Raw genomic sequence first — 22,164 nt, 5'->3', positions numbered from 1 at the left:
ATCAATTTGTTGAAGCAGAAGAAAATAAAATCTTGTCAGGAAGAAGGGAGACAAATCCTTTCTGCACTCCCTAACATCAGTCAGCTGTTGGAGTGCGTGCTGACATCTCTCAATCCCTCACAAAGTGAAGTGACACTATTTCTGAGACCCATTCAGCCATAAAGAACCACATTCTTCCCTACAGACAGCTCCAGACTTTAGATTCAGCTCTTGATCTCAGCTGATGGCCACTGCTGCCCTCATGCCAGTGTGTGTATGGGCTTGGGTACAACAGGCAGAAGCAAAACAAAAGGGAGGGGGAGAAAATAAAATTAAAATGTCATTTGCTTTTTCCAAAATGAAGAATTGTATTCTTTAACCTTTAAACATGCTTGTTTACTTACAGAAAGAGCATTTCAGGCACAAAAGGTTTGAGTATCCGTCACATATCACGTTAAATTGTAATAGTATCAGGATTGTCCCATGCAGTGCTGTAAGCTATATTATCCCCTATCACGAATTTGAAGTTGTTGGTTTTGTATACATACATATATATAAAGTATGCATCTTTCACACTATGGTCTCTTGGTCTGAGTTGACTTCAGTAGGGTTTATGTAACAACAGTATCTGTCATAAGGGCTGTTTTCCTTGTAAGAGCAGACTATGATACTGTCTTTAGGAGCAACAAAAATGTTGTCTTCAATGTCAGGGCCAGCAGCGCTGCCTCTGGTAGGAGAAGAGCTCTCCTTTTCCAAGGCACTGTACACAGCACCATCTCTCACTAACACATTCCCCGGCACCTCTGGGTAACAGGTCTCCAGGTAGCTCAGCATCTCCTCCTGCTCCACCTTTCTGTTGAAGTTCCTGCACTCTCCCATGGCGGCAGTGGTGGTGGTGCAGACGGACACAGAGTCCTTGCCCCGCAGCACTCTCCTGTTCTTCTGATATGCCTTCTTGGCCAGCCTGTTGCATCTCATCCTGCCAGACTCCAGGTCTGAGGGGGTTCTCAGCAGCCTCAAGACATCCCGGTCCCTGACTTGCTTGTAGCACGAACATTTGTTTTTCTTGGGCCATTTGGTGCAGCCGTCGGTCTTTCTGGTGAGGGCAATAGCAGCGATGCCTGGCAGGCAGATGGCTGGCCCAATGGCCAGCAGCGGGATGTCCCCCAGGGTCTCCCCCTTCATGCCGGACACGGTGAACATGAAACCGAACACCAGGAAGACGCTGACCAGAGCCACCACCAGCCCTGTCCGCGGGTTGATGTTGTCGGGTCTCATGGTCCTCGCCATCCTGATGGCTTGCAAAGGACCACTTCCTTTCACCGAGGCGGCAGCTCAGGGCAGGGGATGTGTGCTCCCCAGCAAGTGGCTGAAGTTTCTCGGGCACTGAAGTGCGGAGAGCCCCGACAGTTGGCACCGCCCCAGCCAGCGGGCGAGCCGGGTATGGGAAGAGCAGGAGCAGGGTCCGGCTCCGGTCGGTCGCTCGCTCGCTCGCTCGTCGTGCTCCTGCCGTCCACTGCGCACCGCTTTGCTCTGAGCCCCGCTTTGCTCTGAGCCCCTCTTTGCTCTGATCCCCGCTTTGCTCTGAGCCCCGCTCTCCTCTAAGCTCCACTCTGCTCTGAGCCCCACTCTGCTCTGAGCCCCGCGCTCTGCCGGCCGCTCTGCGCCCCCCTCTGCTCTGCTCTGCCGGCCGCTCCGGTGAGGCGGGAGCGCCCCCCCGCCGGCAGCCCCGCCGCGCCCTCCCACGCGGGAACGCGGGAACGCGCAAGCACAGGAGTGGGGGCTCGAACCCCAAAAAGCCGCGGGGGAAGGGGCGGGGGGGGGGGGGGAGGGTGAAGGGACGGACCCGGCGAGCGGAGAGCGAGCGGCCGCAAGAAACACTTGCCCTTCTTCCTCCTCGGCCAGCCCCGCCGGACCCCGCAGCAGCCGTGAGTACGTGCACGCCAACTTGTGCCGCGGCGCGGGGCTGCGGTGTCGGGGGGGGATAGCGCTTTTGGGAGCGGGGGACTCGGGTCTTCCCCTCACCTGGCGGTGATGGCCACCACTGCTTCGCTGCCACCACCCGCGCACATTCTTCCCCTCCTAGGCGGAGGGGATCGGCTCTGGGAAGTCCCCGCGGACCCCCAGGCAGGCGCCTTTCCCCCGCGGGCACCGGACCCCACTTCAGAAAGGCGGGACTGCACTCTCTCTGCACGGCCCCCCGCGCCCAAAGCCCCCTTCTCCGGACAGAGAGCCGTCCTGCCCTAAACTCTCCTCTTCTGACTTAGGTGCAAGCTGAGAACAAGATTTTAGGAGATGCCGTGGTGGAGCTGAATTTCATCCCGGAGAACCTCAGAGATAAAGCCTCTCCCAGTGTTATCCCCTCCCCAAAGCCCCCAGAATGAATCCAGCTGTTGGGATGCACCTCTCTGGGTTTCCCTTGGTGTTCTAAGGACTACCATAAATCAGCTGTGATGGTAATGTTCAGTCTCTATGTTTTGATACACATTGAGATGTTAATTCTGAGTAAGCCCCACCATCTGAATTAGTATAGGAAAGGACCTGATATGTGTGGGAATGTGGAAAGATAGGAGGAGCCTTATAAGCAGCAGCATTTTCAGGCAGCTTGCTTCGACATTTAATGTGCCAGTGCAAAGGAGCAAATGTTTTCACCTCAGGCAAAGATACTGGGAGATAGAAAGAAGTGGTAGCAGAAAGCATACAAGAGCATTAAGAGGATAAAAAAGGACCTTCTGAACTAAATCATGAAACCATGGTTTCTGTAAGTTCTCCCATTAACATGATTCCTTTTCCTTATACTAGAAATTTGGAAAGCTTAGTAAAGCCATTTTAGAAATCATCCAAATACCCCTCATCTTTCAGCCATGAAAAGGCTTGGGTTTTATTCATCTTCCCTAAAGTACAACGTGAACAAATCACCTCTGTGTTGTAGATTTCCAAGTTGCCTTGCAGTGAGCAAGCCCCAGAATATCCTGTCAATAATGGGCACACCTCCTGGCTTGCGGGGCAATTTCTTCATAAATGGTGTGTCAAGCGGTAGCCTCTGCTGTCTTAATTTGAAGCACAAGTAAGGAGGAGAGCAGAAGTACACATACTGGGGAGAAGTGTTTAAGTGTAAAGGCCCCTGATCATTGTTTAAACTTGTCCTTCAGAAGCTTGTCCAGTAAAATCCACACTGAGCCTCTCACCTGTTGCTGAGTGGGCTGAAACAGGAACAATTTGGACTCTGTTAGGAATACCCTCTTTCTTGACTGAAAGACTTAAAAACCAAAGCCTTCCGATTAGATTTTCAGCACAAGTTAACTTCTACTTTTGTCACTGTGACAGGGTGAGAAACGACTGTAGCATCTCAACTTGTATTTTCTGGAGTGAAAATTCACTGCTTGTTTCCATCTGCTGTTATTCAGATATACAGCTTTTGTGTCCTCACATTAGAATGAAAAATTACTTTTTCACCCATTTGCTAAATTCTGGGTGAAGGGAACTGATTAACCTTCAGCCAGTCTGTCCCATGTAGCTAAAATGTTGTAAAGGTTATGTTATGAGCAGGGTTATGTTGGTAACTAATGCCATGAAACTCACCGTTCCTGCTCCGTGACCTTCCTTCGCCTCCTCTTCTATGTGAATAATCTTTATGATTTCTAGTTGGGTTTGAAATTGGTCTGGAAAACAAGCTATGTTGCTTGGGAATAGCAATTAGTTGTAGCTGTATTCATCAACAGTGAAAGGAAAAACTACATCAATAAATGACACAGAAATGTAAATATCATTAGTGGCAGCAATGAAGGGAAAAATATTGTAAGAACTGCAGTAAATGTCAGAATATCTAACAGTAATAAAAATGACCCTTCAAATTTAAGCAACAGGGTCACTGAGATGGAAGAGAGAACATCTACATTGGAATAGAAAGCTGTTAGGCAGAAAAATACTTACAGAAAATGTCAGGACGAAGGTGGAACTAACTGCCTCCAATTTGTCCCTTTGTGAGTGGTTTTCAAGACTAACAGTATGAAGATTGTATGCTTCCTGAGGGGATAGAAAAGGCGAACCAGCCATCCCGTTCCCGGAAAACATGCTGCAATTATTAAAATTGTCTTTCCAAGCTAGAAGTCAAGAGGTCAGCAAGTATTCACTAACAATTGAGCAACAATGCAAATGGTTCAATTTTCCATCCTGTTTATAACTAGAGAAAAGAATTACTCTTTTGAGGTGAAGCATGTTTCTGTTGTTCTGCCTTACACAAGAGGTTTAGATTAGCTAGCATAATGACTGAAAAATCAAAATATTAGTCGAACAGATGATGATGGTGACTAACGGTCTTTTATTGCAATTACCCATAACTTTGAGTGTTCACTTAAAGCAAAACTGGAGCTGAATTTAGGGGGGGAAAAACCCGTGCTCTTATTCTCCACTGTGGTTTTGTCAGCTCTTTTAGGACTGGTCTAATTGGATTAATCTCTGGAAGAGACCTTTGGGAAGAACTAGGATTCAGTAAGAAGAGGCTGTGAGTGGACATCCCTTACCTTGGCAGGCACAATGCTGATGCTGGACATGGGTTCTATGTCATGCATAAATAAGGATATTAAATAGTAAGCCATTCTGTTCTGTACTGGGATATTAATTTGAGGTAGCTCACCATGCATTTCCCCTATACACTCAGATACAAAACCCTTTTCTTGTCCCACATAACAGTTTAGTGTAACTGATAATCAGGCAGTGCATCATCTCATTGTTTGAAATCCATAACTGAAATTAATGGCCACTGTTGGTAAGATATATAAGCATTAGTCAGGTTGAAAGCTGCTACAGAGGTGTCACCTGCTGCAGCTCCTTATGACCATGGTGTGGAAGCTGGAAAACTGCAAATTGGCTTAAAATTGAAAACAAAGATTTAAAATAAAGAGCTAATTGAAAGTGCAGTGACTACTATAGCTTTAGTCACATTAAATATCCTGATGCCCTAAAATGCTCAACCCCCTTTTTTGTCATCTTGATCTATCGAATGTGAAATATATAAATTCGAGTGGCCCCAAATGAGTAAAACATTGTTGACCATTAGCTAGGAAGGTGGGAACTTCAACACCTTCACTGTTGAAGATCTGAGGGTCTTCTGTGAGGGTGCTGAGGCACTGGAACAGGTTGCCCAAAGAAGTGATAAATGCTCCATCTCTGGCAGTGTTCAAGGCCAGGTTGGATAGAGCCTTGGGTGACATGGTCTAGTGTGAGGTGTCCTTGCCCCTGGCACTAGATGATCTTAAGGTCCTTTCCAACCCAAACCATTCTATGATTCTATGAGTCTAAGAAATCTTGAGAGAGACATTTTACATGGCCCTACAGGGATAGAGCAAGGGGGAATGACTTTAAGCTAAAAGAAGGCAGATTTATATCAGATATTAAGAAGAAATTCTTCACTGTGAGGGTGGTGAGACACTGGAACAGGTTACCCAGAGAAGCTGTGGCTGCCCACAGCGTTCAAGGTAGTGTACTGGCAGTGTTCAAGGCCAGGTTGGATGGGGCTTTGAGCAACCTGGTCTAGTGGAAGGTGTTCCTGCCCACAGCATCCCATCCCTCAGCCATGTCAGCTTGATGTTGTCTGCAAACCTGCTGAGGATGCACTTGATCCCACTGTGTCATTGTTTAAGATATTAACCAGTACTGGTCCCAGTACAGACACCTGAGGGGCACCACTCATCACTGATCTCCATGCGGACACTGAGCTGTTGACCACTACTTTCTGGATGAAACCATCCAACCGATTCCTTATCCACTGAACAGTCCATTCCTCAAATCCCTATCTCCCCAGTTTAGAGAGAGATGTTGTGGAGGACCATGTCAAAGGCCTTACAGAAGGCCAGATAGGTAACATCTGTAGTTCTTCCCTTCTCCAGCGAGGTAGTCACTTCATTATTGAAGGCCAACTAGGTTGGTCAGGCAGGACTTGCCTTTGGTGAAGCCATGCTGGTTGTCTCAAATCACCTCCATGTGTCTTAGCATAGCTTCTTGGAGGATCTGTTCCATTGTCTTCACCAGTACAGAAGTGAAGCCAACAAGCTGGTAGTTCCCAGGGTCCTCCTTTCTATCCTTTTTAAAAATGGATGCAGTGTTTTTCTTTTTCCAGTCACCAAGGACTTCACCTGACTGCCATGACTTTTCAAATATCATGGAGAGTGGCTCGACAACTACATCAACCAATTCTTTCAGGACTGCAGGATGCATCTCGTCAGGTCCCATAGACTTGTGTATGTTCTCAGGTGGTCACAAACCTGATCTTCTCTTACAGTGGGAGGGACTTTGCTTCCTGTCCTCTGTCTTGTGGTCTATCCACTTAAGAATTGTGGGAAGAGGGGTTGCCAGTGAAGACTGAGGTGAAAAAATTGAGTTCCTCAGCCTTCTCTTTGTCCGTTGTTACCACATTGCCAGTCCTGTTCATAAAGGGGGAAGCTTTCTTTGACCTTTCTTAATTACCATGGAGCAAACAAAGCAGCTATCTAGATAAACAGATTTAGACAAGCTACATCATTGTGGTTTTTATCTAGGTTTGATGGTACAGATCAGAAAAGAATGGACTAAGATTGATGTGGTGAAAAGGGTACTAGCTGAGTGACACTTAGATAAATTTTCCTGGCACTTAAACATTTCTCTGAACCCTTTGTTTTACAGATCTGATTGTCCACTTCAGTCAGTGGCTTTTTGTAAAAGCAAAGCCTTTCTCTGACCAGGCAGTACCGCAAAACCCATGGAAAACTCTGTGTGGCATATTTTTTAGCATCCTAAAGGGAGGTAGATGGGAGATGGAGTTCTAAATTTATACATTACAACTGAGAGCTGGCCTGTGTGTAACATCTCAACCATACCAGATGAAGACTCCGCAAATCCTTAGTAATATTACAGGCAAAATTAGACTCTCCTTTCCACTTTCCAATCTCTTTGGCAATGCTAAAACTTGACACAACTTGATACTGCTTCTGAGTGTGTGATTATGTAAGTCCTACCCATAATTTGGATATGAAACGCTGGTCTTGTTTTGCCGACAAGTTCTGTGTGGATTGAAGTGCTTCAACCTTTTACAGCAATGCTCTTGTGCACACATTTGAAACACACCATTAGCTTGAGTAGACTCTGTCATTCTGCTAAGGTCACTTGGACTTCAGACCTGCTCAAGAGCTGCTTCATAAAGTCCTTCCAGTTTTCTATCTATAGCAAATACACGTTGGTGAAGGTGGTGTGAATGCCACATTCATCCCCAAGCTTTCTTTAACATTGTGTTTTCTTGGCCGCATCCACAGAAGGGGTAATTTCTTTGTGCCATGAACATGTATGCTGCGGTCTTCATATGCATCAATTTACACACTGGGTTTTTTTAATTTGAAGAAGTTTGTCATTCACCCAGCTCCACATACCAAAATACTTTATTTCTATTTCTTAAGGGGTCTGTCTAGCCAGACTCTGTGGCTCTCCCAATCCTCCTAATGACTTTCAAGGGCCCAAGCAGTTCTCTGTCTCTTCATGTCCTCAAGCCCAAGAAGTTCACCTGAGGGAGGATTTTTGAACTCTGGCTGTTTGGTAATGCTCTTGGGTCTCGACCTTTGCAGGTGATCGTTTGTGCTTGACTGCAGCTTGCTGGCCGATTTCTCATAGGTCAAATGTGGGAGGACTCCACTGATGAGCGAGTCCAACCAAGAAATAAGTGGCGAAAGGGAAACAGCAGATGCCTGAAGGGCTTTAGCTTTGCCACCGAGCCATCACACCACGAGCAGGATTCAGAAATCTTGGTAATGAGTCATGCACCAGTCTTGAGGTGATCTAGGGGACTTCAGCAGGGCTACTGTGGAAGAGGTACAGGCTGCTGTATGAGTCACAGCATCAGCCAGTAAATTTTCACCATAGGAGCAAAACCCTGCCCATATAATCCAATGGGAACATTGTCTATGTGCATCATTCTGCTTGATGTGCTCTTCCCCTGTAGGATACTTCTGATTAAACATAGTTCATGTCTTCTATCTAAAAGTACTCATACACAGAAGATGCAATAACCTCAGGGGAGTATTGTGTGTTATGCATAATGACGCCTTGCTTTGTCCCAAAGAACACAGCCCATACTTCTTAAAAGGGGTCTCTAATAGGAGTCTCTCATCTGTGGAGCGAGAGAGGGATGGAAAATAATTCATGTCAAGTTATCTTGACCTTACTCAATAGAAGGTAATTATTTTAGATATGCTGAAATACCTTTTACACAGTGCTAAGCATAATCATGTAAAAATGTCCACATATATTTCAAGAGCACTTGAAATGACTAATTCTTTCTGAGAAGCTTGCTTACAGCCTCCCCACCTGTTTAGAAAAATTTAGTAAAAAAACTAAGAAGAGAGCTGATCAAACTGAATATCAGCAATTCATGTTATTTGCAGGCTCTGGAACTTCCCAAGCCAACTAAACTTGAAGCAAATTAAATTGAGGATGGATATCATCAAATCCCTAATCTATAGCTCATTTAAACAATGCAAAAACCTCTTTTTAAAAAATCATCCCATGCTGTGAAACAGTGAAATCTTTGTCATAACAGTCCTGATTGCCTGCCTTCTGATTCCTTTGTGCCATGTCTGTATCTTTGCCAAGATGTAGGAGCTAATCCTGGAAGCTATTTCCAGCATATGAATGACAAAAAAAATAATAATCAGGAGCAGTCAGCATGGATTCGTGAAGGGGAAGTCATGGTTGACCAACCTGATAACTTTCTACAATGAAATGACTGGCCTGGTAGATGAGGGGAGAGCAGTAGATATTGTCTACCTGGATTTCAGTAAGGCCTTTGACACTGTCTCCCATAAGATCCTCCCAGATAAGCTGTTGAGGTAGGGGCTGGATGAGTAGACAGGGAGGTGGATTGAAAGCTGGCTGAATGGGCAGACCCAAAGTGGCACAACACCTAGTTGGACACCAGAGACTATCAGTGTGCCCCAAGGGTCAATATTGGGTCCTTCAACATCCTCATTAATGATCTGGATGATGAGGCAGAGCACACCCACAGGAACTTTGCAGATGACACAAAAGTGGGAGGAGTAGCCAATAACAAAGGGTCATGCTGCCATCCAGAAGGACCTTGATAGGCTGGAGAAATGGGCTAATAGCAACCTGATGAAATTCAACAAGGGGAAGTGCAAAGTCCTGCACCTGGAGAGGAACAACCACAGACACCAATATATATGCTGGCTGCCCTGCTAGAAAGTAGTTTGGCAGAGTAGGACCTGAGGATCCTGGTGGACACCAGGTTGAACATGAGCCAGCAGTGTGCCCTTGTGGCAAAGAAGGCAAATGGTATCTTGGGCTGCATTAGGAGGAGTGTTGCCAGCTAGTTGAGGGAGATAGTCCTTCCTCTCCACTCAATGCTGCTGAAGGCACACCTGGAGTATTGTGTCCAGTTCTGGGCTCCTTAGTACAGTAGACACGCTGGAAAGAGTCCGTTGAAGGGTCATTAAGATGGTTCAGGGACTGGAGCACTTCTGCAAGGAAAAGCTGAGAGAGCTGGGACTATTTAGCCTAGAGAAGAGAAGGCTTAGGGAGATCTGATCAATGTGTATGAATACCTGCAGGGAGAGTGCAAAGAGGACAGAGCAAAACTTTTTCCTGTGGTTCCCAGTGACAGGACCAGAGGCAGTGGGCACAAACTGGAACACAGGAGGCTCCATCTGAACTTCAGGAAATATTTTTTCTCTGTAGGGGTGACAAAGCACTGGCACAGGTTTTCCAGAGAGGTGGTGGAGTTGCCATCCTTGCAGATTTTCAAAAGCTGTCTGGACATGGTCCTTGGAACCCAGCTGCAGGTGATCCTACTTGAGCAGGGAGGTTGGACCAGGTGACCTCCAGAAGTCCCTTCCAAAATACACACTCTGTGATTCTGGAATAGCAGAGATGAGTGTGAGTGTGTGTGCGTGCATGTGCTAACCAGCCCCTCATCACTGTATGCAGGGGCACTGTATGGAGGAGAGGGCAAGGCATGTTTTACTGGAGAAGAGGATACAAGCAGCTGTCTTTGAAGGGGGTGAACTTTCTTGGTGCACCAGAAGTTCTCTGGGCGGAGGAGTGCAATGTGACATGAGGCACGGGGCAGCTGTGTCCCTGAATAATGTGAAATATGTTTTTTTCAGGAGGCAGCCTGTCTGATCCCCATTAAATGCTGACAGCTTCAATCCATTGTCTGCTTCACTCGGACCGCCTGTCATCACAAGGCTGGTGGCACTGGAGCTGCTTGCTGCAGTCCTATGGTGACTCCCCAGCTCTTGGGCACTTCCCTGGCAGCTCCCCTTCCCACTGCGTTTGGAGAATATCTGCCACATCGTCTGCTGCAGCCCTGCCAGCTAGGTATCTCAGGGGGTTTCCTCTGGCAATGCCCTCCAGCAGCTGCAGGGCCACTGATGCTCTTGCCTTAGTCCAACTAGCTGCTGCTGGTGTCCACTGTGAAGAGCTTTCAGGCCTTCTCTGAAGTCCCCAGGGGAGAGTGATGTGCTATGAGACTGGCACCCATCAGCTTCACTGTCCCAGTAAGTGATACCCAGAGTCAGGGCAGCCAGGGTTCTAACCAGTAGCGTGTGAGTGCTGTGCAATTCCCCTGTTTGGTCTTCAGGTACAGCGGACACTGAGATCAGGGATGACAGAAGTCTGTCCAGGCTTCCCCCCGACCCTGTGAGATGCTGGAGGCTGACTGCAGAGGAAATGATGTTCAAGTTTGTACAGGCACCAGCTGTGGGGAGTTTTGGGGGAAATAGTTTTTAGGATGAAGTTGCTGCTTTCCTCCATGGATAATGCATCAAAGGAGTAGGAAGGGTAGTAGCCGTGAGGTCTCTGTGACGGAGTGGAAAAAGATCAGAAGATATTTTTGTTGTCCAAAGGAAAATGCCTGTGCATCACTCTGGCCCTTGCATGCTACCAACTGTCTAAAAGTCAAAAGCTGACCTGAGCACAACTCATAAGAACCCTCATTGCCTCAATAGTGGCTAAATGTGTACCCGATTGACCTCAGTGCTCTACCAAATAATCGGGCAGTTATGGGGACAGCTTCACAAATTTTAGTATTTTCTTTCTATGGACTGACTGTATCCATTAACTAACTTAGCCATCGCAAATAGTGAGACAATGATGACTGTGAACCCATCACAGTACCACCCTGTGTCAAGGAACAGTATTTAAAGGCTGGGTTATGTGTTCATTGCACTGGGAGAGCACCTGCATGAATGCTTGAGGTATAAAATACGTTATAGTGTTTACTAGATGAGATGTGTAATCACAAATGGTAAAGGATGGTGATGGGGGAGGACTTTGTCAGTGTAATACACCTTTCTGTGTAATAGGCTGTTCTTGTATTTCAGAGGCATTCAGTGCATGGGGAGGGCGCTAAAGTTTTTATTGCTGTACACTTGGACTTACTGCAGCACTTAGAGCTGGTAAAAACCTTGGATGCTAATATCAAAGGATACCAAAAGTCTCCTGACTGCAAGCATGTGTGTAAATACACTGCTAATTCACTCCCTTTCTGTAGAACAGACCTGTGTCTCTGAAGAAACAGGGAAGGATGCTGTAAAAACAGCTACATATGTTGCAGAGGAGGAGCAGAGCACAGGAAGGTCCCCAGCCGGGCTCCAGGAGTGAGGAGCTGGTGCAAACCAAGCCTCTGAGCACAAGTTCAGAATGGCCAAACCTGCTCCCCTGCCCACCCTCACCTCCCCTGCACTCTGCTTGATGTGAGGCAGCCCAGACCACCCAGGGCAGCTCCCTTCAGACAAGGGTGTTGCTTACGATCCCCCACAGATGGGTTTAACCTTGGTGCTGGGTTTAGAGAGCAACAGTGAGTATTTATGCACTGTGTTTACTACCACTGGCCCTTCCCATCCCATCACAGAGCCACCGCTGGTGAGGCCCCATCTCTATATCCAGCATCAGGAGCAAGGTGTTCTATGTTCTCTGTTGAGGGACCTCTACCCTACACAGAGCTGCTTGGGCCATGTGGCAGTCTCATTTCTTGCTCTGCAGGCTACTGAGTTATTGTGCAATGCATGTGTGCAAATTTTTTTAATCCTCTTCCACCAAAGAATATATCTCTCACTGGCATGGTAATAGGAAAGGCATGGTAACAGATGTTTTATAACAGGCTTTTTTTCTCCTCCCTGTAGAGTCGTTTTTGGCAGGCCTTTTTCACAGACTCTGGTGACATTTTGGGTCCCCAGTGTACCGCATGTGTCGTCACTGTCTCTCTGAGTGGGCTTTCTCGTCCACGCTCCCAGAAGCCTTTACAGAAGGACAGCAATCAGAGGTCCGGCCCCAACTCTTGCAAGTGAGGATGCTGCTAAAGGAGGACCTGACCTGCTTCCCCCTTCTCTTACTGCCACACCACAAGCAGATAGGCACAGCTCATACACTGTCACTGACCCAGGTTAAGGACCCTTAATTAAGAATGTCTTTGGGCTTCCAGGTGATCCTAAATGCCCACTTCCCAAGACTTGTTTTTGTTTTCCATTTAGGAAACAATCTACAGTTGAAGCCAGAGGATGTGGGCAGCAAAGACTCCTTGTCTAGACAGATGGCTTATCCCAAGCACAGATGGTTGGCTTGGACACCCCCTCAATCCACCTCCCTATGGTGAGTGAGTGCAGGTCAGGCCAGGACCCTTGTCTACTGCTCTCATGATCTCTGAAAAGGAGCAACCAGCCATTGGTGTATGCTGAGAAGTACCTTGTGCTTTGACAGGAAGCTGCAGTGTGGCAAGATGACTAATTAGTTAGCCTTGTGCTGCCACAAGCATTTCCAGTCCCAGCTGACAACAGACTAATTAAGAACCTCCCTGTGGTGTCTATTTTAAATAACCATTTACTTTGGTACAAATTAACAAAGGCTTTTCTAAAGGTTTATTTCACAGGCGACTCATTAGATTAATTAATGGGGCAAATAGCAGGAACTTGAATAGACATTTTGAGTTCTCAGCTACCAAAATCCCAGACAATTTTGCTGGAAAGTGTTCTAATTTTATCAAGGCAAAACACTTGCTTCCTTCTAACTTTTTGTGTAATGTCATTTGTTCTCTCACATTACCTTAGTCCAAGTCCAGAGGCTTTGAAAATTGAAGGTGACCTTGTAAATGCCGGTTCTTAGAACTGATTAATGTGCTGGCACCATCATATGTGAGTTGTCCAACAGAGTCATTTGAGGTGCTTGCACACCAAGCACCGTGAGTGCTCAGAGCACACTGTTACCAGTGTCGTCTGTTTCAGCACCTCAGCGGAGATTGAGGAACCAAACCTCATGCTAGCCCTCTCATCCCTGCCTCTGTGACCCTGGGAAAACTGAGGCATGTGCAACTCCAGGGGTTTTGCAGAATCCCCCATGAATCATAAAAGAATCAGAAAAGGGCCCTACATCCCTCAAATGGCCTGAAGTAGTGTCCTTCCTTTCCACATTAGGTTTCAAATGTTAAGTTTGACCCTGCCTAACAACTGCACAAACAGTTTGTCTTTAGGATGCTGCAGGAGTCTCAGATGCAGTCTGGACCACAGTAGAGACATGGGTTAACAGTGAACTGAGGAAACAATATGGTTATCTCCACTCTAGGATCTGTCCTAACTGGAAAACGTGCAGGAGGATTTTACCTTCCCTTACTACTTCTGCACTGCCTCATGCTTACAAAGTATAGCTGTGAAGGTGAAATATTTAAGTTTGACCCCAAATCAAGGGTGAGTGGATGACTGCAAAGATGTCAGATTGGACCTTATGTAGCAAGGGATCATGCAGCTTGGGAATTGGGGCTTCAGACAGGAGAGGAGAGAGAAGAACATGAGCTGGAAGGTCTTCCTGAATGAAGGGGGGGGGAGGGGGGCACCCTGGCAGCCACAAAATTCTCTGTGTAGTTTTCAGCAGGGTACAATTCTCCAGGCAACTGAGGTCGAGTATTTCCATCAGCACTGGAATTAATTGGGAAGGTTTCTTTGAAATGAATGTTTGAGCATCTAATATATTTTCTTTTTCCTCTGTGGGAATACTAGCCAGTTCCCTGTTTTCAGATGCTGGTAGAAACTTAGGTTAAAGTCTCAGAAATAATTTTTTCTTCCACATTTGGTTGAAATTGGGTTGTAGTTTGCATACAGAACAATTTTGTTGGAGAAACTGCTAAAGCTATGGATGCTTCCTTACAAGTTCTCTGCTCAGAGCTACATGCTCAGAGGTGTACAGATCATCTTTGTTGATAAAAAGGAGCATTTTTATGCTTTTCATCCTAAAACACTGTCCCAGACTAGTATCTCTAGATTCTTATCTAGGTTAACTCATAGGAAGTGAAAACTCAAAACATTAGTGGGACGATCAATTTGCATTTCTCAGCACCTAATTGTATGTAATTTTTGCCATACTTTCCCCCACTCCCAGCAATTCTATGTGAGCAGAAATGGGAAGATTTCCCCTGTTTCATGGCAACAGAGCTACGCTGTGGAGGCTCCACAAAGCCACATGCATTACAATTTTTATCCCCTATTGCAGACTGGCTGTGTTTAAGCTTTTCATTCCCAGTCCTCTCTGAGGAGGGGTCTGGTAAGGAAACAGGGATCAAACATGACTTCATTTGCCAAAACTATCTGCCTTCCCCCTCCTAAATCCTTAAGGCTGTTGACGATTTTCTCCATGGCTAGACGCTGAGATGCTGGTGACCCACTTCCCAAGTCTGAAGGCACTGCGAAGCACAGGGTAGCTGCAGTGCCCAGCAGCTCTGTTGAAGCTGGGTGCTGACAGCTGGGAGGCAGCAAGGGCTGAACACGATTGCTTCTGAAATGCGCACTGTGCACTTCTCCCCAGCAGATGCTTCTGCCATAGCTGAGTGACAAAATGTGCTCTCGACTCATGAGGCCAGGGTCCTCGCAGGTGTAACCTGGCTCAGCGCTGCCAGCTTCCAGTTCTTCCCACCGAGGAGCTATCTCTGTGCTCTCTGCTGTCCAAGGATCCTATTAAGTGAGGGGCTTCTAGATCTTTTTTCTGAGGAGTTGGTTTATATAAGTGGCCTGTGCCACACTGATGCAGTTTGCACTGTTATCCTTTTCTGTCCAATCCTATGAGCATTTCACCATGGCCTCCTGAGGCCACTGGCTGCTGTGCTAACTCCTACCTGCTGCATTTCTTCCTCAGCTAAGCTGGGCCTGCCAGAACAGTAAATCTGGCTACCAGGGGCCCTCATGTCAACAGCTGGCGAAACTGCAATTATCACTACTTTCAAAACCATCAGGTGGTTGGTTTTCTTCTTTCAACTTCAAATAGCTGTTTCCAAGAATATTGGTGGTTTCTAAGGACGGTGTGCGTGTAAGACGCCACACCCCTACTCCAAGTTGTAAACTCACATGTCCTTTGTTCTTTGGTGTGTTAATGGATGGGGTTCTTAGGCATGTGGCAGTGCCTGAGAGTCTGTATGGCCTCTGAAGCAAACCCGATGCCTGCTGTTGATTTTCCAGAGCAGAAAATCTTCATGGGACCATGAGTCTAGGCTGGGTAAGCTAGGTCTAGATTCCAGCTGACCATAACACATCGTGCTACATATTTCTCTACATAGGCTTACTCAGCCCTGTGAGAAACTCTGAACATCACATTGAACCTAATTGTGCTACCTTGCCTCCAGGCCACAAACAGTTACATTCAGTTTTTTCCATACTGCTGAATTCCTTCAGGGGCAAAGCTGTCTCAGGGAGAGTGTGGTCTATTGCCGAACATGCTGGAAGGAGGCTGTAAGGCATGTAGCCCTTGGGCTTGAATTGAAGAGTATGGTCCTATGTTACTAGCAAGGGTAATGGTTCCTACTGTAAATCCCTATCCTAAACCCCACCTTATTCTGCCCAAGGGAGGCCCCCAGATGCTGCAGTGTTATCCCATGGCTTGCTGCAGGGTTGCTGTGTTCAGCAAAGGAAGTTTCTAAGAGTATTTTAGCATTCATTTAGGCACTGTGTCTCTGACAGGATCTTTTCAACAGTTCCCACCTAGGTGCTAGCTGCAGCACATGTAATGAGGCAGCGGAACAAAGATTGGGTAAAAAAATTCTCAATAACTGTTATTTGGGAGATTCATCCACTGTGATCAAAGGTCCTGTCCTGATCCTGTTGAATTTAAGGAACGTTTTGCTAATAACTTCAAGAGAACAGAGTCTGACTCTCCCTGATTTGTGGACAAGACCATTATAGCTTTGGGAGAAATTAAATCCCTTCCCCTACTTTTTGGGTGGGGAGAAAAAGCATGTATCATGCTTCCTTTTTGGGCGATGCCTGTTCCCACAACTGGCAATTATGTGAGACAGGAGCTGGTGTAGCATGTGTCAGAGGAGTGCGCTGTGGCAATTTCTGTCATCATCATATTTAGCCCTGAATCTGGAAAATGGCTTGTACTAGACAGAGCTAAGCTAAGGTTACCTTCATAACTGTAGCCATGCATTTCTAGTCTGTGGTACCTAGTGCTGCAGAACCCAGTTTTGGACTTCCACTTCTTTTTATTCTTTCCTAGAAGACCTCAAGAGGAAGGGGTGTTTAGGTGATTTTTCTGTCTTCCCCAGGGATTTATATTTCTAGAATACATCTCAAGTGCACTTAGGAGAAGGAGTGAAATTCAGCAGTATAACTGCGCTAGCAGAGCAAAGGTTTTGTTGGTAGTAGCTCTCTCCCCCTTAATGTTAGTACTGAATTTGTTCTGGTATTCCTGAAATGCCTTTAAACACTTCATTTCTTCTTTAGAATGAGCCAAGATGGTCCCTTGTGTGAAAGCTTTTTTGGGGGAAGAAAGCACTAAGCCTCTTATGAGAGCAAAGCTGTGCCTGTGTTTAGACTCTTTCCATCACCCTCTATGGCATTTGAGCTGACTCCTCTTTTTATGCCTATCACCTTCTCGTTTCCTTTGGCTGGGATCCCTCTTTCTTTCTGCAGAAATGTTTGGAGGGCAGGCAATTCCCTGGCTGCCTGCAGAGGAAACGAGATCAGCTTTCAGCATTGAGTTGTGTAACAGCTGCCCACTGTCACTACAGAGCCAATTTTGGGACAGTGTCATCAGCTTTGTCAATCCATATGTCCCAGAGAGACTTTTACTGCATCAAAGCTTAAGCACACATTAACTGGACCAAATACTTAAATGTATGTCCAAGAGCTGGAGTGACAAATGGGACACCCAACTGTCATTAACCAAACAAAACTGTACTTCATTGATGTAAGCTAAAAATCTCCATGAATTCCTTAGGTACCTGATCCCTGAAGGATTGCCCTGTGCTCAACCCAGTCTGTATATGAGTGTGTGGGAATAAGCAAGAAAAATTTTAGTATTCTGTTTGCGAATTTTGCTTTGTCCTTTAATAAAGATTGTAATTGTCAGGTTTGTACTTGTGAAAAGCATAACACAAAAAGACCAGTACAAATAATATCAGGGTTTCAGTTCAACAAAGCAAGTGTAAAAAGGGCTGGTGGAAGCTTGAACAGATATATCGTAGCTTTCTAATAATATAAATGTCTCACTCATCTTAGATGTGGGACGCTGTGTCCTGGAAGATGGCCTCTTGTTACCTAACAGCAGAGCCTCCTCCAGTGAGGACATGCCCTAAATTGCTCTTAGCAATTGAATTCATTTCCCAACAAGGCGACAAGGCCCCAGGGCTGGCAGGTCAGCACCACAAAAGCTGCATCAGATGCCAGGTGGCTTCTGCCGGGAGGATCAGCAGCATCAGCTTGTCTTGTTTGCACTTGCCAGGTGGCTGATGGGCTGTCGAACAGTGGAGCTCAGACAGCTGGTGATTTACATAGGTTTGCATAGACAGCTAGATAACTGAGACACCATGCTTCACATGAGTCATCTGCAGAAAACCTGCTACTGAAAAGAAAGTCTCGAGGTGGAGTTTGGGCATATTTCTCTTTGTCTAAACACAAAATCATGATCCATTCAGCTTGCTTCACTTACCTGGCCTGTACTAGTTAAATTAACCACTAGCCTAACAGTGGCTTAACTTCATCCATTGCCTTAATATTTCATTAACTGACTCATTTAATTTAAATAAGAAACCAATTTAATTTAAATAAGAAACCAATTTAAATAAGAAACCAATCAGACCTGGTGCAAAATGTGCTAAGTGATTGAGATACAGGTCTGCTCAGTAGCTCATGGTCTGACATTAGCTCTATGTCAGTTCTTGATAGGCTTCTGAGAATCCACAACATGACAGCTGCCATTAGGGTAGCCAAAGGAATAAAAGAAAATGCTTATTTATTTTATTTTAAATAACCATCATGTTGTAAACAAACTCATAAACATACCTTAGCCAGATGTGCAGCATATATAAGTCAGTATAAGCAGCTCTCTTCCTCTGATAAAGTAAATCAGTGTATGTTGATTTGCATCTTCCACTGACCAGACTTGCCTGCATGAGATTAACCCCTTGAAATTATCTTGTCTTCAAAAAGTGAATGTGGCGTATCTACTTGCAGCACTGGGTAGCTTTTAATGGGAAACGTCAACCCAGCATTCTGGGTGCTTTTGGACAATAGGTTTTGTTATGGAAGTTCCCATTATAATTTTTTTCCAGAAGTAAGCTGTTTTTTTCAGGCTGGACTAATTTCAGCTCATACACTCTGCCTTCCTCAATTCTCCCATAGGTCCAATTAATTCAGGCATTGTTAACATGAAATTGTTAACGTGCTGCTACTATACATGGCTAAACAGCTGTTGTACTTCCCCCCAACGATAAATACATCTCAGTGGCGCATGAACTAATTCCCTTACATCACTCTACTGTGGTGTACCCGAATGATTTCAATGCTTGCAGTCCTCCAAGGAAAAGCACATTAGTTACGCATGTTTTTATCATCGTCTTCCTTGTCCTGCTACTCTTGCTCATACTTTGGTGGTTTCTCATTCAGAAGAAAAGATGGGAAGAGGCAAAGAGAGCTTCTGCTTAAATGTACTTCTGGATCTTGAACCACCATAGGTGGGAAAGGTCTCAGGGCAAAGGGTGGTATGTTGCCAGAACTACTGGGTGCACCAGGAGGCTTTACTCACATGGCACATGTTGTTCTGAATACCTGAGAGGGCTGATGTAATTAGTTATGTCTGGGTTGCTTAACAGACCTGTGACACCAGTGTGTTAGCTGTTGTCCATCTATAGTGAAAGAAGGGTTTAAAAATGGAGAGTTAGTGGAGAAGAGAAGCCTGTAACTGCTGTAGTGCCTGTTCTGTATTTTTAAAATGTTTTTACCTCTGCTTTTGAGGCCAGATCTTGTGTGATCATTGCAGCAGGAATGTGCTGCTTTGACGCCCACTGGTCCCACATTCATGGTCTGGTGTGATTCTCATAGTTTGTAAAATCAGCTCCAGTGCTCATGCCTGGCCCTTGTTGGCAGACCGGAGCCAGATGTCCCATCAAGAGCTCACATCTTGTGAGTGGAGGGCTTTCCTGGTCTTAACTAGCTTTGGAAAGCTTGCCTCCGTCATAACCACACAAGGCTGATTCAGCATTAGAGCTGAAAGGCACAAGTTCTTGCTTTTGTAGTTTGAACAACTGAAAAGCAATGTGCTGCCCAATGTAATGCACCAGCTGCCTCGTGGGACCTGAGCATTGCTGGGGCAGCAGCTCACAGCACAAGGGCTGCAACAAGACAGGGTCTCAAGAAAATATAGCTGAGTATGTGAAGGCTCAGAGGGGTATGTTTCTCTACCATATGCTTTGCTGTCGGACCTTCAGGAATCCTTTTGGACATGCTGTTGGGATTTCCAGTTGGTTTGTGGAGCTGCAGTAGGCCAGGATAATCCACACTTCTGTCTCTTCTGTATCTGTGGATGCACTTATCTTTCAGCCCATGAGGGGCTTGGTTCACCTTCCTGCAGGATTTCCATTGTGAGCTTCTGGGTCAGGCTGGCTTCAGCAGGTGGTGCAGCTCTGTGAAGAGATGGTTCAGAGCAGGGTGTATCGCATTGATCTGTCTCTGATGTCCATCAGGATCTCACTCAGTGCCGGGGTGCAGCTTCCTTCCTGCGTGGCTGGCAGGGATAGCTGTCTCGACGATGACACCGGCATCCTCTGGCCACGGTGTGAAGCACTGAGCACGGTCTGCAGCCACGGAGTGGTGTGTACCCAGCCGCTAGAGAGCTGCATGTGCTGCCAGCATCAGCCAGCTCATGTTTCGTCTAAGCTCCCACACATTCAGCACATGCCCTTCCTGGGGAAAGGCTGTCAGCCCTGAAACATTGCTTTCTCCAAGCCTATTGGCTTCCAAGGTGTGACGTGGAACAACTGACTCAAGGCTAGAGAGCTAGTTAAAGCCATTAGGAAAGCAGGTTTCATTTCACAGGTGTAACTGGGCAGACTGATTCCCTCCAGAATTCCTCATGAATAAAAGTGGAATCAAACTCTGTTTTGCTTCATCTGCCTGTCTTCATAAACACATCTGCATGGTGCTTGGGTACCAGGATGTTGGAAAGTCAAAATGTTTCTGATTTCTTGGCACTAGGGATGTGGTCTGTTTGCTTTTGCAGAGCTTTGCCTCAGCATCCCAAGAGGTGCACTTCTCAGGGCTAGGAGCACATTTCCCTGCCAGAAAGCCAGTTGGCCAAGCTGAAGTTTGGCTGGCTGCACACATGGTCAGGTCCTTTGCTGATAGCAGTGATTGTGAAGGAAGCTCGAAGCAAAGACCTGCCTCTTCTTTGCTTGGGGAGATGCTTTGAAGCAGAACTCTACTTTTAGCCTGCCATTGCACTGCCTTGCAGCTGCACAGAGAGACATCTCTGTCTAGTCTTGTACCTCCTTGATCCTGATTCTGACTGCGACCCCTGCCTCTGACCCCAATCCTGACCCACACATGACACTTGTCATCCTGGGGCCTGCTAGTGGGGTCCCTGCTCTGCTATTTCCTGCCCTGCTATTGCACCCTGCTCCGTGCTCACCCTGCTTTGTTGGACTTTGCTGCTCCCTGACTCCTCTTTCTTCCTCACCTGATCCATAATAGCTTTGATATGTCCATGCACACCCCAAGAACCTCGTGGAAGTCTCTCACTGTGGAGGCAACCCAGTGTCTCCTCAGCATCCTGGGTCTCTATGATCTGGTGGTGTGGTTTAACCCCAGCTGACAACTAAGCTCCATAAAGCTGCTCACTCACTCCTGACTTGCAGGATGCAGAAGAGAATTAGAAGGGTAAAGGTGAGAAAACTCATGGGTTGAGATACAGACAGTTTAATAGGTAAAGCAACAGCCACACACATCAGCAAAGCAGAACAAGGAATTCATTCACCATGGCCCATGGTCAGGCAGGTGTTCAGCCATCTCCAGGAAAGCAGGGATCCATCATGTGCAGCAGTTATTTTGGAAGACAAACTCCATCACTCCAAATGTCCACCCCTTACCTCTTCTTCCACCAGCTCTATGTGCTGAGCATGACACCATATGGCGTGGGATATGCCTTGGGTCAGTTGGGGTCAGCTGTCCCAGCTGTGTCCCCTCCCAACTCCTTATGCACCCCCAGCCTGCTCGCTGGCGGGGTGAGTGAGGAGCAGAAAAGGCCTTGGCTCTGTGTAAGCACTGCTCAGCAGCAACTAAAACATCCCTGTGTTATCAGCAGTTTCCAGCACAAATCCAAATCATAGCCCCATACTAGATGTTATGGAGAAAATTAACTGTATCCCAGCCAAAACCATCACACAGTCTGTCCTCTTCACCTTGCTGTTAGATGCCTGCATAAATGATGACAAAGTTTTGCACATAACCTCATACCTTTTTAGAGGGTCACCTGGGCTGAGGTCTTATTTAGTGCCTCTGTACAGGTGTGCACTTTGTTAACAGTGGGCAATGAGGCTGTTCCTGCTGGCTTCCTCCACACAGCATGGATATCAGGTGGCTGGTGCCCAGAGAGGCTGCTGAGGGCTTAGTTTTGGGTTACGGGCTGCTCAGCCAGAGTTTAATTTGCTCTTTACCTTGTGCCAGCTAGGGAATCCCTGTGGGGAGCAGACACTGGAACCAGTCTTTCCCCCTGGTCCAAGGGTGTGGGGATATTAAATTGCCATTTTCAGGATGATCTCTTGCCTTTGTGCAATACTCACAGGAGTCCAGAGAGATGCAGCTCCCCTCGGACTCTTCCTCACATTTCCCACTCTGTTGTCTTGGTTTCCTTTATCTCCCTGTACTCTTCTTTCTCCTTAGCATCTGCATGACA

General features: G+C 46.4%; 1 protein-coding gene and 1 long non-coding RNA gene across 4 annotated transcripts in view; one reads left to right on the top strand and one right to left on the bottom strand.

The window, feature by feature from the left end:
• Window positions 1-465: 465 nt before the first annotated feature.
• On the bottom strand, window positions 466-1,269 carry TMEM215 (transmembrane protein 215). Its single transcript, XM_030471186.1, has one exon. The coding sequence runs from the start codon at window positions 1,267-1,269 to the stop codon at window positions 550-552; it is 720 nt and encodes a 239-aa protein (XP_030327046.1). The 3' UTR covers window positions 466-549.
• A 549-nt stretch (window positions 1,270-1,818) lies between these two features.
• Window positions 1,819-22,164, top strand: part of LOC115601325 — a 36,189-nt gene continuing 15,843 nt past the window's right edge. For 2 of the 3 annotated variants that reach the window (XR_003989307.1, XR_003989305.1), the window contains exons 1-2: window positions 1,822-1,911; window positions 2,247-2,435. This is a non-coding gene — a long non-coding RNA (uncharacterized LOC115601325). Of the gene's footprint in view, window positions 1,912-2,246; window positions 2,436-22,164 lie in introns of all 3 variants that reach the window. The other variant, XR_003989306.1, reaches the window with a different exon arrangement.

Source organism: Strigops habroptila, chromosome Z (assembly GCF_004027225.2).
Source record: "Strigops habroptila isolate Jane chromosome Z, bStrHab1.2.pri, whole genome shotgun sequence".
Lineage (NCBI taxonomy): Eukaryota > Metazoa > Chordata > Aves > Psittaciformes > Psittacidae > Strigops > Strigops habroptila.
Note: the sequence above shows the minus strand (reverse complement) of the source record. Positions and strands in the feature narration are given on the sequence as shown.

Bases quoted from the DNA above. Each gene is read 5' to 3' on its own strand.
- TMEM215 (XM_030471186.1), bottom strand. From the start codon at position 1,269: ATGGCGAGGACCATGAGACCCGACAACATCAACCCGCGGACAGGGCTG.